General features: G+C 37.7%; 1 protein-coding gene across 2 annotated transcripts; it reads left to right on the top strand.

Annotated features, from left to right (window-relative positions):
• Positions 1 to 8,835: 8,835 nt before the first annotated feature.
• On the top strand, positions 8,836 to 13,082 carry LOC107791047 (photosystem II D1 precursor processing protein PSB27-H2, chloroplastic-like). Of its 2 annotated transcripts, none has more exons than XM_016613034.2 (4): positions 8,836 to 9,007; positions 9,386 to 9,500; positions 10,393 to 10,787; positions 12,701 to 13,082. In XM_016613034.2, exons 2-4 carry the CDS (start codon positions 9,422 to 9,424, stop codon positions 12,836 to 12,838), a joined length of 612 nt encoding a protein of 203 aa, XP_016468520.1. In that variant the 5' UTR covers positions 8,836 to 9,007; positions 9,386 to 9,421; the 3' UTR covers positions 12,839 to 13,082. The 2 variants fall into 2 exon arrangements, with proteins under 2 accessions (XP_016468520.1, XP_016468521.1); XM_016613035.2 differs by having other exon boundaries at positions 8,868 to 9,007; positions 9,404 to 9,500.
• Positions 13,083 to 13,920: the final 838 nt, after the last annotated feature.

Consider the following 13,920-nt stretch of genomic DNA (forward strand, 5'->3'; position numbering starts at 1 on the left):
AACAACCCCAATTTGTGGAAGTGTAAATTGAGGTAGTTCAAACTCACATAGTACAATGTATGAGAGGTGGTGCCTCGGTAGTGCTGGTAGATGGGGAAACCAACTCATGTTGGGTACTACTATTGCAATCGACTGTTTTATATATTTGATTTGAGGTGTGAATTGGACGAGATCACTGGGGGAGAAGCTCCGACTCCCGCGGCCCGTACTTCAGAGTAGTAGGTCCATGTTAATCAGGTTCCGGGTGTTATACCAGCACAACCCATCATTCCAATCCGGCCTAAGGTCAGGCTAGAGGCATCTGAGGATGAGCGGAGTAGACTTGAGAGGTTCAAAAAGTATGATCCACCTACTTTCAGTGGTGCAGTTACTGAGGATGCACAGGGTTTTCTAGACAAGTGCCACTCTATTATCTGCACCATGGGCATTGTGAAGGTAAGCCGAGTCGCCTTTACTACATTTCAACTGTCAGGAGCAGCATATAGGTGGTGGAAGGCTTACGAGGAGGGTAGACCAGCTAATGCAGCCCCACTCACTTGGGCTCAGTTTTTAGATATATATTTGAGGGAGTTTGTTCCCCAGACCCTTCGGGATACATGGCGCACAAATTTTGAGCAACTTTGTCAAGGGACTATGTTAGTGTCATAGTATGCCATCAGATTCAGTAAGTTGTCCCGACATGCACCTGCCTTGGTTTCTATAGTCAGAGAGTGAGTCTACAGATTCATCGGGGGGCTCAGTTATGGTCTCAGATTCAGTATGACTTGAGAGTTAGAGATAAATACTCTGTTTCAGCATGTTGTAGAGATCACTCAGAGGATGGAGGGTATGCAGGGCTGAAGAGGAAGGATAGGGAGGCTAAGAGGCCTCGAGATTCTGGAGGATATAGTGGTGCCCACGCTCCAGTTGCAGCTCGTCATGGCAGAGGCTATGTGAGCCGCCCAGTTCATTCAGCACTTCTAGTTACTAGAAGTGTTCTAGCTATTCCGAGGTTTTAGGTTGCCCATTATGCACAACCATTTTCCAGTGCACCTCCTACAAGGGGTTCCTTCAGTGGTCAGTCTAACCGACCAAGCCAGAGTCAGTTTCAACAGCCACTTCCATCGAGAGCTTGTTTCGAGCATGGTGATACTAGACATATAGTGAGGGACTACCCAGACTTAGGAGGGGTGCACCTCCACAGACTATACATGCTCTACGGATTCCACAGGGTTCACAAGCCATGGTTGTTGCTCTAGTTGCCGCTTCACCTACACCGCCAGCTAGGGGTGGAGTTCAGGTGGGTAGAAGTCGCCCTAGAGTAAGAGGCCAAGCCCATTTCTATGCTTTTTGGGTAGGACTGAGGTTGTTTTGTCGGATATTGTTATCACAAGTATTGCTCAGGTTTGTCATAGGGATGCATCTATTTTATTTATCTGGGTTCCACTTATTCGTATATGTCATCTTAGTTTGCTCTATATTTGTATATATCTTGTGATTCTTTGAGTGCTTCTGTATATATGCGTCCACGCCCGTGGGAGATTCTATTATTTTAGACCATGTTTCATGGTTGTGTTTGGTCACTATCGGTGGTTATGAGACCAGAGTTGACCTTCTTCTACTCAATATGGTGTACTTTGACGTGATCTTAGGTATGGATTGGTTGTCACCTATCATGCTATTCTGGACTGTGACCATTATGTATTATCCCAGGAAGGCTAGTGTGGTGGTTGATTCCTTGAGTAGGAAGGCTGAGAGTATGTGTAGCCTTGCATATATTCCAATTTGGGAGAGACCGTTAGCACTGGATGTTCAGCCTTTGGCTAATCGGTTTGTAAGTTTAGATGTTTCGGAGCCTTGCCGGGCTCTTGCTTGCGTGTTTTCTCGGTCTTCTTTGTATGAGCGCATTAGAGCACGTCAATATGATGACCCCCATTTGCTTGTCCTTAGGGACATAGTGCAGCACGTCGATGCCAAGGAGGTCTCTATTGGAGATAATGGGGTGTTGCGGATGTAGGGCCGAATATATGTGACTAATATGGATAGGTTGCGTGAGTTGATTCTCAAGGAGGCCCATAGTTCACGGTATTCCATTCATCCAGGTGTTGCTAAAATGTATCAGGATTTGAGGCAGCACTACTGGTGGAGAAGAATGAAGAAAGATATAGTAGAGTATGTGGCTCGGTGTTTGAACTGTCAGCAGGTGAAGTACAAGTATCAGAGGTCGGGCAGTTTGCTTCAGAGACTTGAGATTCTAGAGTTGAAGTGGAAGCGTATTACCATGAATTTTGTTGTTGGACTCCTACGGACCTTGAAGAAATTTGACATAGTATGGGTTATTGTGGATAGACTGACTAAGTCTGCACACTTTATTCCGGTTATGACTACCTACTCTTGAGAGCAGCTAACTCAGATCTATATCTGTGAGATTGTTCATCTTCATGGTGTGTCGAAGTCTATTATCTTCGACTGAGGCACGTAGTTCACATCACCTTTCAGTAAAGCCGTGCATCGCGAGTTAGGCATACAGGTCGAGCTGAGCACGACATTTCATCCCTAAATGGACGGGCAGTCCTAGCGCACCATTCAGATCTTGGAGAATATGCTATGTGCTTGTGTTATGGATTTCGGGGGTTCTTGGGATCAGTTCCTACCACTCGCACAGTTTGCCTACAACTACAGCTACCAATCGAGTATTCAGATGGCTCCTTGTGAGGCCTTATTTGGGAGGCGGTGTCATTTTCCAGTTGGTTGGTTTGAGCCGGGGGATGCTAGGTTGTTGGGCACCGATCTGGTTCAGGATGCCTTGAAAAAAGTCATGTTGATTCAGGATCGGCTTCGTACAGCACAGTCTAGGCAGAAACGTTATGCTAATCAGAGGGCTCGTGATGTAGCATTTATGGTGGGAGAGAGGGTTTTGCTCAGAGTTTCACCCATGAAGGGCGTGATAAGATTTGGGAAGAATGGCAAGTTAAGCCCTAGGTATATTTGTCTTTTTGAGATCCTTGAGAGAGTTGGTGAGGTGGCCTACATACTTGCATCACCCAGCTTATCGGTAGTTCACCCGGTGTTCCATATCTCCGTGCTCCGGAAGTATTATGGTGATCCATCACATGTATTAGATTTCAGCTCGGTCCAATTAGATAAGGATTTGACTTATGTTGAGGGGCCGGTGGTTATCTTGGACAAGCAGGTCCGATAGTTGAGGTCCAAAATCCTTGCTTCAGTGAAGGTTTAATGGGAGGTCATCCGGTCGAAGAGGCGACCTGGGAGACCGAGCACGACATGCAGAATCATTATCCTCACCTTTTCGTCACTTCAGGTATGTCTCTATGCACGTTCGAGGATGAACGTTTATTTTAAGGAGGGGAGAATATAACGACCCGACCATTCAGTTTGTGTATTTGATCCTCGTTTCCCCTTTTGATGCTTCAAACATGTGTATTTGTGGTTTTATGACTTGCGGGGTTAGTTAGTTTCATTCCGATGAGGTTTTGGATTGATTTGGACCCTTTGGTTCTTGGTTTAGAAGCCTAAGTTAGAAATGTTTATCGAAGTTTGACTTTTGTAAAAACGACCCCAAAATAATATTTTGATGGCTTAGATAGGTTCGTATCATAATTTTGGACTTGGGCATATGCCCGGAATCAAATTCGGAGGTCCCTAGGTTGATTTGACTTATTTTGCCGAAAGTTGGCAATTTGAGGTTTAGAAGTTTTCCTAAGTTTGACCATAGGTTGACTTTGTAGCTATCGAGTTCGGAATTTGATTTTGGGACTTGTAATAGGTCCTTTTTTTATTTGAAACTTGTCCGCAAAATTTGGTATCATTTGGAGTTGGTTTGATAGGATTCAGACGCTTGGTTGTGATTCTAGAGTTTCTTGAGTTTTCTTTTAAAATTCATGCGTTTTGTTATCCTATTCGTGGTTCTAGATATTATTTTGGTATTTTGATCATGCGAGCGAGTTTGTATGAATTTTTAGTTTGGAGCCCGGAGGGCTCGGGTGAGTTTCAGATGTGTTTCGGATTGGATTGAACTTATTTTTGGGTTGTTGGTGTGCTGGTGCTCCAGTTATCGCAATTGCGAGCACCAGCCTCGCAATTGTGAAGTGAACATTAGGGGGAGGGAAGGTATTTCAATTACGATGCCTCATTCGCAATTGCGAAGCAAGGCTGGGACTGGGTAGGATCGCAATTGCGATCAAGTGGTTGCATTTGCGAAAGGAGCAGACTTCGCAAATATGAAGCCGGTGTCGCATTTGCGACATTCCTCAAGTCCGTCAGTTGCCGCAACTGCGAACCCAGTGTCACAATTGCGACATCTGCAATTGAATAAAAGGGCTGGAAAGTCAGAATTTGATCTCATTTCTCTCATTTTAGAACCCTAGATTCGGTATGAGGCAATTTGGAAAGGAGATTTTCACCTACAATCATTGGATAAGTGATTTTGCTAAATTATCCAACTACATTACATGATTATATATGAGATTTAACATAAAAAATTATGAGAACCAAAGAGAAATTTTGGAAAATTTTGTCTATGTTTTGAAAAATAAAAATTTGGGATATGAAAGTCGAATTGGACTCGGATTTGAAAATAAAGCACATATATGGACTCGTGGGGTTACGGGTAGTCAAAATATACGCTTGGACTCGGGTTTTGATTGGGCGGACTCGGGATTAACTTTTGGAAAATTGTGTAAAGATCGTGGCTTTATTAATCGAAATTGATTTCTCTCGCATTGTTTGATGATATTAAGTCGTTTTTTGGTTATATTTGAGCCATACAAAGGCGCATTTTAAGGAAAAGACTATTTTTGAGTATTGATTTGGCCCAGTTGACGTAAGCATCTTGTCTAACTTTGTATGGGGGAACTACCCCTTAGGAATTGGGTTGATTGTACTATTTGAGTTGTGTGAAAGATGTGTACACGAGGTGACGAGTGTGTGTACGAGCTTATATGCGGTATTTGATCGGTTTAGACTCTTAGGTTACTTTTAGGCACTTAATTGAAGTTATTACTGTTTGTTCTATCTTTTGTTGTCAAAATTATTCCTACATGCCTTATTTGGAGTTGTTATTACATGTGCTAGTTTTCATTGTCGATGTTTCCCTTATGTGCCTTTATTTGTAGTTGTTTTTATATTCTATTCTTTCCATTGTTGAGTTATTCTCATGCATTTAGATGTAGTTGCTATTTCATGCTATCCCTTTCATTGCTAAGCTTATGTTATGCACTTGAATTGGAAGTTGCTATTTCATGGTAATATCTTCATTGTGAGTTGTTGAAGTTGTAATTGTGAAAGATAATAATACATTGAGGTTGAAGTTGTTGGTTACCGAGATATATTTTCCTGTTGAGTTATTTCTCATTCATTTTGTTATTATTGAGATTCTTGTACACATTGTGCTTGAGCTATGGGCTATGTGTTGTGATAATATTATTATTGTTGATTTGGTAATGTTGTGGCATATGAGCAGATGTGGTGCTAGTTGATTATTGTGTTGTGATATTGATATGCATACGGTGGTATAAGGTGGGTATTGAAACGCATGCGGCGAGATACGATGGGATTTATACGCGTATTGCTAGTAAGGGAATTACTTGAAGCCACGCGGTGAGATAAGGGGGCTAAAATGCCTGTAGCCATTTCGGAAAAAATATTTTAAAAATAAATGCAAGGCTCACGCGTTGATATAAGGAAGATTGTGATTATGACTAGTGAAATGTAAAAATGAGGTTTGGTGCCTCGGTTGTGATTCTTGTTGTACATTCTATGTTGAAAGAGCTTGTTGATGGAACGACTATTGTTATTCCTTCATTTATTTTACTTGTATTTGATTACTTGTTGTTCTTATCATATGCTCATTCTCGTTGTCCTTTATTTCTTTTATATCCGTTATTAGCCTTACATCATTGTGCTACTTTATTGTCATTTAATTCTTTACTTTTCGTTATTAGATTATATAAATATTTTGCTCAGATTTCTAAGTCTAGTAAGTGTCTTGATCTGGGCTCGTCACTACTCTACTGAGGTTAGACTTGATACTTACTGGGTACCGTTGTGGTGTACTCATACTACGCTTCTGTACATTTTTGTGCAAATCGAGGTACTTCTGCCCGTTTCGGACGCCAGTGAGCTGATTTAAACGCTTCGGAGACTTCAAGGTATACTTGTTTCACGTTTGTAGGCTTCAAAGTCATCTTCTGTTATTGCCTCTACTATTGTTTATCTTCATATCAAATAGAGTTGTATTTAGAGATTCCTAATGTATATCTTTAGAGCTTATGACCCAGTTCCACCGATTTTGAGGATTATGTGATTGTTATTCCGTATTGATGTTATCATGAGATTTTTCAGTTAATTTAATATCTTAGTTGTTATTTCTTCTAAATTCTCAATGTGTGTTAGGCTTACCTAGTCTTAGAGACTAGGTGCCATCACGACTACCTAAGATGGAATTTTGGGGTCGTGACAATTTCAATCTACATTCAAGAATTTATTCTCATTACAACCAACTCATAACAACACTATTTGATCATCTAACTATTTTATACCGGTTCAATCTCAGTAGTTTACATAATCCTCCAATTTAGGAGAATCTTAGTTATTCACCTTTAACTAATCCAACAATAATATTATAATATTCTTTGGAGTCAATATAATTCATCATTTAAAGCCTGTGAATGCTATAAACTAGGGTTTCATGATTTAACCTTTCAACTATTTTGAAACAAATGCCACAAATATTTTATACTCATGATAAATGAGTTTGAGTTATTGTAACTACCTTTGTGAATTTATTTTTCACAAAACCCAAAGTTTGAAAATTTTGGTATTCTACAACTTAAAAGATTGCAGAGAATTCAAAGGCTATACGATATTAATACTTTTATTTAGGAGTAGTAATTAACTCAAAACTTCAAAAAAAAATATCTTAATTAGCAAAAAAAATCTCAAGATCAATCTCTAACTTTATTCCAAATCTCAACTCAAAATTTTCCAAAAATATGAGGCTGCCAGTCATTGCTTTTACACAGCCCAACTGTTACAGCGAGTTGTACTTTGCGCTATGCATTTTATACCTTATCATATACCTTTTAGTAAGATGCTCATAACTTTTCGTACAGAGCTCAGATTGATGAACAATTTGCAACATCGGAAACTAGGCTCGAAGGGATACAATTTAGAATTTAAAACTACATAAAAGCTCTATGGCTTGAGAGTTATACTCGTCAAAGTCAGGTTATGTGCGACATTCGATATCTTTTCCACTTAATATTTCTAACTTGTTCTAAACTATTTTTCCCACTTCTAAACATACTTAATATGTTCCATATGTCCCACATATATTTTCATGTCCAAATGGTATTATTATATTTATTAGTTCTCATTAGCATGAAAACAACACGTTTAGCGCCTGATAACCTTAAAATGGATCTTAAACACTTCGAAACTTTTTGGAGCGCTATCTTTACGTGATACTCTTTGTTTTTTAGTTAGTCCAAAAAAAATATCTTTCTATATTTAGTATCAATTTAACTTTAGCATATTCATGTTACATTTAATTATATGATTTATAACCACAGAATTATCTATGACTTGTTTAGACCACAAGTTTTAAGCATTTTTCCCCCTCTAAATTATATACTCTTTCAAATACCATCAGATAAATTGAGACAGAAAATAATACTTATCACTGAGATCTAAAACTAATAAAACTAGAGTGAAAGTGTTGACTGTGGAGTTTATGGTATTTACGTTGGTCAACTGGTACTTAAAAATTACTTTAATTCTTTGTAATTGTATCAGTATAATTTAACTTCTTATAATAAGTTACATACTATTAATTGTAAGTTAAGAATAAATTTGTTTTTTTATTATATGTAATCATGTAATATTTTTCACACCGTCAATACAAAAAAAATATTTCTACATTAAAAAATTACAAAAGGAACGTGTAACATAACATTATTTTATATGATTACACATACATATTTCTTTTATTTTTTTAATTTATAAGGGGAAATGTGTATTGGGTAAAACTAGTTGATGACAGCTGGGCGAATGATAGAGCGACACGTGGCACTGAAGACAGGTAGGGTATGAGTCGGCAAACAGCTGTCACCAGTTGCAAGCAGCGAACAATCAGCACCGTACCAGCCTCGAAAACAAAGCAACCGATAGTAAAGATTTTGAAGCTTTGTCATAGGTAACATTCATTGGACAACTGTTATAGAGAATATCTGCATTTAAAGCCAATCGTTATGCCTCATCAATTGCGATTTTATTCTCATTTTAAGAGGGGCTTGATTTGAGGATCTTGTCCCCCTATAGGGCTATAAATAGCAGGATTAACAACCATTGTAGGACATGAAATATTATGTATACGAAAAGCTATAATCTATTATCATATTACACTTAATTTTAATATTTGAACATTACATCCACTCTTGTCATCGGAAAGTCTAAGACTTTAATCAGACTTGTTATCTCCTTTAATTTCAGTCGCTAATCTTATTTTTGTTCTTATTTGTCTATCGTTTTTAGATCAAATTGAATCATTTATCTATAAACCACGATATAAATTTAATTGTATCGTTTTACAGATAAACAAAAAGGAAAGAGATGGGAGAGGAGATTATTGAGTGGGCACCGGTGGAGCCTTCGCTAAAAAATTATTCTACGTAGTTAAGTAATTTTATTTTATGTGCGTGTGTTATTTGTTTAGTTCCCTCCGCTTACACACAGAACTTTGAAGGTACCCAAGTGCAACTGAAGTTGTAATACGAGGGTGTTTAAAGTAACTTGCCCATAATTTTGTCCCTTCGACGGTTCAATACTTCAATCTGCGAACCAAACTGAAAGATATCTCATACATTTCACTTCTCAAGACTGTCTGTAGTATCTATCACTAAGAGCTGCTGCTACTGCCACTCTTCTTCTCTGTCAATTTCCACCTATATTTGTTCTCCAGATTTTCCTCTATCCACCCAAACTGAGTATTCTATGTGTCTATTCTTTGGTGGGTGTTCTATTTTTATTGCTTTCTTGGTAGTAATTTCAGCTACTAAATTACCCAAAGAATGCTAATTCAATACTTTTGGGCCTATCCTAATTCCCTCTTTTTTATGATTAAGAGGAATATAATTTTATTTTGGTACTGTTATTTATACATTCTTGATTTCTGGAGGTCCAATTTATATAGGAGCATATTGGTATTCCTGTTAACATTAATGGATGGAGTTTGGAAAAATTAACTTTGCATGTTGCTAAATGAGAAGTGTTGTTTCAAAATCAGTTTATATGTATTAATTTGGATTAATTAGCTAATGATTCTTTGTTCTTTCTTTTTGATAATGTAGTTAGCTTATGACTCTGACTTGGTTCTTATTTTATGAAGGTTTCTTCTGATATTTAGGGGGTAGCTTGAGTTAGGATGGCTTTCTTTATTCCGATGAATGTTTGTCCATTTTCCATTTCCAGCTCTACTAAGAAGACTCAAGACAGTGACGAATGTAAGCGTTTTTGCATGTTTGATGTTTTTAACAGCGAGTTTAAGTTCTGTTAGTAGCACTAACACTGTATAGATTTTTTATGCCATCAAGTTAAATTGACCTATAACTATAGGTAACTCTAGATAGCACGTTATACATGCACTATCATGACAGTGTTCGAATCCTATAACAAATAGGAAGGGCGATGAATATGGGAACCTAGTATAGAATTTCTTTAAGTTGCAGTTTTCTCTGTAAAACAGGAACCCCCATCCCAGGAGCTGGTCCATCTGGTCGAAAGTAAGGCAGTGTAATCCAACTGTCTTTGGTCATTTCTTATTATGTAATGCATGTCTTAATTGTAATTGCATAACTAGTATTCCATTTGCACATATTCTCAGTCTTTGATCTGATATAGTCTGTGACCATTCTCGTTGATTGCAACAATTCAACGGTTATAGCCTACAGTTGACTGAGGAATAGGTAGCTTACCTAGAGGGATAAGGTATTAGACTTGTTTTGCGAGTGAAGGACTGGCGAACTAAGTTGAGTTTGGAGACACATAGGATAAGCAAAACTAAGGAAGAAAATTTTGTTAACAGATAGATGATAATAGTACTAGGACTTCTGTTCTGTGAACATGCTCCTTCCTTTTTTCTTATTATATCCAAAGGAGAACAGCTAAGTGTGTCTTAGCTTTATTTTTAGGTTTACTTGTCTCTTTCGTTCTCAATCATCATGAGGTTGTTTTGATGTCTAGTCAGATTTTTCTTCTTCGTCGTCTTATATTGTGCTGTGTCCTTGACATCTATAGACCTCACATGAGTACTTTATCTACATAATATCATGATTGAATCGTTCCTCATTCTTGACAATTTTCTTTTCCTGGTTGCAATTCTGTTCAACAAAACAGATACACTACAATCAAAGAGTTCTGGTATATTATCATCTAAAGAAGAAGCAACTCGGCGCCAGCTTCTTGTTAGTCCTTTGGTTACACTTATAGCATTCAACTGCGGCTTAACGGTGCTACCAGCTTGCGCAAAGGATGAAGAGTTTCAAGACAAGGATGAAGGTGTGGCTGGGGCTATTAAGTCCTTGTTTGATCCAAATGAGAAAACAAAGTCAGGAAAAGTTTTACCAAAGGATTACTTGAAATCTGCAAGAGAGGTGGTGACGACATTGCGTGAATCAGTAAAGGAAGACCCGAACGACATGTCTAAGTTTAGACGAACAGCTGATGCAGCAAAGGAATCCATCAGGGAATACCTAGGTGGATGGAGAGGACAAAAATCAGTAGTCAATGAGGTAATCCTTTTTCAACAAACAAAAAGTAGAATGTTATTGCATTGTAGCTCATTGAAAAGTTGTATTACTTTGTGCAATATTATGGATTCATTGTTTCCAAATATACACAGCAATTTTGGAAAATATTTCCTGTTGGCTAAGGAAGAGGCTCGCCTGACATAATAACTTCAAATTTCAATTTCATAGAACCTCGACTTCTCAGGTGGTTGTTATAATTCGTCGACAGTGCAAAGTTTATTTCTTGTTTCTAGAGCACCTTTTAGATCTCCATGATCAACAAATTAAAGTCAGAGTAACTCCAAATTTTACCTTGCATAATGTCTTGAAATGAAATTATTTCTTCTCAAACATCTACCTGTACGTTTTTTAAAATTCTGCTGTTCAGTAAATGGTTCTCGCACTTCTTTAGCTAGCAGAGCTAGAAAGATTTCTAGTGGCTGTTTTCTCATTTTAGAGTCACGTTTGCGGCGCCAAAAACTATTGTAGCGTGGGAGCATGCTCTTCCAATTCAATTATGCATTTGAGTTTGGCAGTGCTAGAGCACAGATTGCAGAAAAGAAGACAGAAGAAATCTGGTTGTTGATGCACCTTTGCAAGAATTACTGTCTTCTTTCATCACTAACTCATCAGTTGCAATAGCTTTAGAGTTTGTGCAAATCAACTGTCTGAAAGAAGTCAAAACATCTTGTGATATAACCTTATCAATTAGTAAAAATCCTTTACTTTCATGGACCTACGCCAGTCATTCCAAAGAATAGTTGCGCCCTTTCTGCTGCGGCTGCTGGCATGGAGTTAGCTGGGGCCTAAGTTGCTCGGACTCTTCACTTTCGGTGCCGCACCTGTGTCGACACGACATGGGTGTGGGATCCGTACTGGATTTGGTCCACCGATTTTGGGTATTTTGACCAAAATCGATGGAGAATTCGGTTTAAAAAATGCTAGAGTGACAAACAACAACAACCACCCAGTAGAATCTCACTAGTAGGGTCTGAGAAGGGTAGAGTGTACGCAGACCTTACCTATATTCGGGGGGAGGGGGATAGGGAGGTTGTTTCCGGAAGACCCTCAGCTTAACATACGAGACAATAATATTAGAAAAGAACACAAGAATAAATCTGTAACAACAAAAGAAACCAAAAAAATAATAATCAACATCGAAAGAGACAACAAGCAACCCCATACTATGCAAAACGAGAGAAATAGTGTGCACACAACAAAAACTGCTAGCAGTCTTAGACAAAACTCTATCAGACTAGCCGGTACAACGAGGGAAAACGCTTGACTACCCTCTAACCTACAACTCTAGTGCTCGACCTCCACACCTTTCTATCTAGAGTGAAATCGAAGAAAATGGAATACCTTGTATATAAAAATTTATATGTGAGTCCAATTCCTTTTATCTCCTTCTCGGATTCTCCTCTTGATCAATATTTTCTCCTTCTCGGAATACCTTGTAAGTTTTCCATATAATGTCTCATAATTTAAACATATTTTTATAACTATATTTTTAGATATTTGAATTATTTTAGCCGAATCACCACACCCGTACCCGTATCTGGATCCGTACCCCTGAATCTTAAAATTTAGATCATGAAAGATTCGACCTCTAAATCCGCACCTGTATCGGACACAGCACCCGAGTCCGAGCAACTTAGGCTGGGGCTTCTTCCTCGAGTCTTGTCATGACCGCACTTGTCTACACCCAGCTGAAGACTCCACATGATATATAATTCTTGACATGCTGATGATTTTATGCATCAATCTACTCTAGCCTGCAAAATACTAAAAGTTATAGTTTAGGGGGGTTGTCCTCCTGTAGTGGAAACATAAATATTTGAGAGTTGAAACACATCCATGTCTTCCCCAGTTTTGTTGCATCTGGTCATTGTTTTGACATAGTACTGTACTTGCAGGAGTCATATGTTATGCTAGAGAAAGCTATTAGATCTTTGGCCAGCTTTTATTCAAAGGCAGGCCCATCTGCTCCACTTCCAGAAGAGATAAAGCTAGAGATCTTAGATGATCTGAATAAAGCAGAAGAAGCATTGTAACATGGGGTATATTCAAGGTGCACGCAAGCTGACTCGGATAGGGACAAACACCACTATTTAAAAAAATACATTCTAAAATGGTTCTTGATTTACATATTAAAAGAGGTTAATGTGATATAGTATCTTCTGTTGCACGATTCTCACGAGTGAACACTCCTTTCTTTTTGAGTGAGATATGAGGACATGCTCAACTAATGTAGTCTATTTGATAAAGATACATTTTATTGTAGTATTTTTGATTGCATTTGTTTTTTTTTTCCCTTCTTTCCATCAGCCCTGTCGCAATGATATTTTGTTTGATGTTGGTGACCAAACCATCTGTTCCAAATGTGACCTAAATTTTGTGACAAATAGACACTAGACAAATAGCCTATTTGACAAAGCTGGAGAAATCAGCTTATTTTGAGAAGTGCTTTTGAAAAAAGTACTTTTGCAGATCACTCTCAAAAGCACTTTTGAACAATAATTTGTGTTTGGCCAAGTTTTTCAATAAGTGTTTTTAAGTATCAAATTACGAATAAAGACATGAATAAATTTACTTAATAGTTAATATTATAAGTAAATAAATAATCTTAAAAATTTGTTATTACATGCAATAATTAAATCTTTTCATTTTATTTAAGTAAAATATGAAAATAAAATTTAAAAGTACTTAATTCTTTTAATATAAGTTAAATATATTAAAAATCATTCAACAAATATAAAAGCATTCACCCCTAACGTCACTATATATTAGAAAGCATTCACCCCTAAAGTCACTATATAAGTTAGGAAAAAAAGTGTTTTTGGCCTCTTGAGAAAGATTGGCCAAACAGGCTAAAAGAAAGGAATATTATCCGAATACAATAAAAGGTTCCTCAATTCAAAGGTTTCATTTGGGCGTAACCATGAATGCATGTTATGCAACCTACTTTCAAAGAACTCTGATATAAAATATATTATGTAATCTGCAATGTTAAAGGTGAGTAATCCAGTCACCACTCAATTTATTGAAGCCCTTCACTAAAGCAAGTAAACCAATTCATGGCACGTCGACAGTCTTAAATAATATTTGCTCGAACAATAAAGACCAATACACTAAG

The sequence above is a fragment of the Nicotiana tabacum genome, chromosome 14 (genome assembly GCF_000715075.1).
Source record: "Nicotiana tabacum cultivar K326 chromosome 14, ASM71507v2, whole genome shotgun sequence".
NCBI lineage: Eukaryota > Viridiplantae > Streptophyta > Magnoliopsida > Solanales > Solanaceae > Nicotiana > Nicotiana tabacum.

What these genes read in the sequence shown, in the direction of transcription:
- LOC107791047 (XM_016613034.2), top strand. Translation starts at nt 9,422, where the DNA reads ATGGCTTTCTTTATTCCGATGAATGTTTGTCCATTTTCCATTTCCAGC. An exon ending in GACTCAAGACAGTGACGAAT is followed by an intron (nt 9,501 to 10,392) that starts GTAAGCGTTTTT and finishes TCAACAAAACAG; the next exon opens with ATACACTACAATCAAAGAGT. An exon ending in AAAAATCAGTAGTCAATGAG is followed by an intron (nt 10,788 to 12,700) that starts GTAATCCTTTTT and finishes CTGTACTTGCAG; the next exon opens with GAGTCATATGTTATGCTAGA.